Here is an 817-nt window from a genome sequence, read left to right on the forward strand (position 1 = left end):
GGAAGCAAAGATGGACAGATATAAATTATACTATCTTCTATTAGTATATATGCTTTCTTTAAATGGAAATTTGTTGTTACATATTTCAAATCCTCCCTTATTTTCTACATGGCATATGCTCATGTTTCCCCATTTTATTTTTCTATGTTATTAATTTGCACTTAAGTTTTAAATAATAATAAAGCATTCCATATCTTTGTTCTCTTTTAACCTTTCCAGCCCGTTTTTTTAACCACATTCCTCTATTTTTTCTTGCCTGATAAGACAATTAGATTTTATAGTAAATAGAGTATTCAACCTAGATTCAGATTCCCAAATATGTGGATTATTTTTCTTTGTGGTTCATACCACATGGCTTTGGATTAAAAAAAAATTGTGTTTAAGCCTTAAAGCACTATCCAATCATGAGCGTCTTTATGTCTTCAATTTCTTCTTCAAGGTTTTGTGAATATCTCATCTGGATAAGATGAAATCAGATATATATTTTTATCATTAATAAGTAATGAACAGAAACTATTTGTCTCACTCTTACAGATGAGAAGCAATCTGAAAGTCCTGTTTTCATTAGCTTTACAAAAGAGTAAAACACAATTCCTCCACTTGCCTGGAGCCAGTTCACAGATACAAAGGAGAGAACAAAGCAGAAATAATGGAGAACTACTCCATCCCAACTGAATTCATCCTTTTGGGAATCACCAGTGATCCAGAACTAAAAGTAATCATTTTTGTCCTCTTCCTCATTATTTATTTGGTTATTCTTATAGCAAATCTTGGGATGATCATCTTAATCAGAATAGACCCCCAACTTCACCATCTG

At 31.7% G+C, this 817-nt stretch overlaps 1 protein-coding gene across 1 annotated transcript in view; it reads left to right on the top strand.

The window, feature by feature from the left end:
- Nucleotides 1-649: 649 nt before the first annotated feature.
- The window catches only part of LOC100919018 (olfactory receptor 5W2-like), a 930-nt gene continuing 762 nt past the window's right edge, over nt 650-817 (top strand). Inside the window, exon 1 of the mRNA XM_012552656.1 lies at nt 650-817. This exon is cut by the window's right edge and continues 762 nt beyond it. Within this exon, the coding sequence (XP_012408110.1) occupies nt 650-817 (168 nt within the window).

Source organism: Sarcophilus harrisii, chromosome 6, assembly GCF_902635505.1.
Source record: "Sarcophilus harrisii chromosome 6, mSarHar1.11, whole genome shotgun sequence".
Lineage (NCBI taxonomy): Eukaryota > Metazoa > Chordata > Mammalia > Dasyuromorphia > Dasyuridae > Sarcophilus > Sarcophilus harrisii.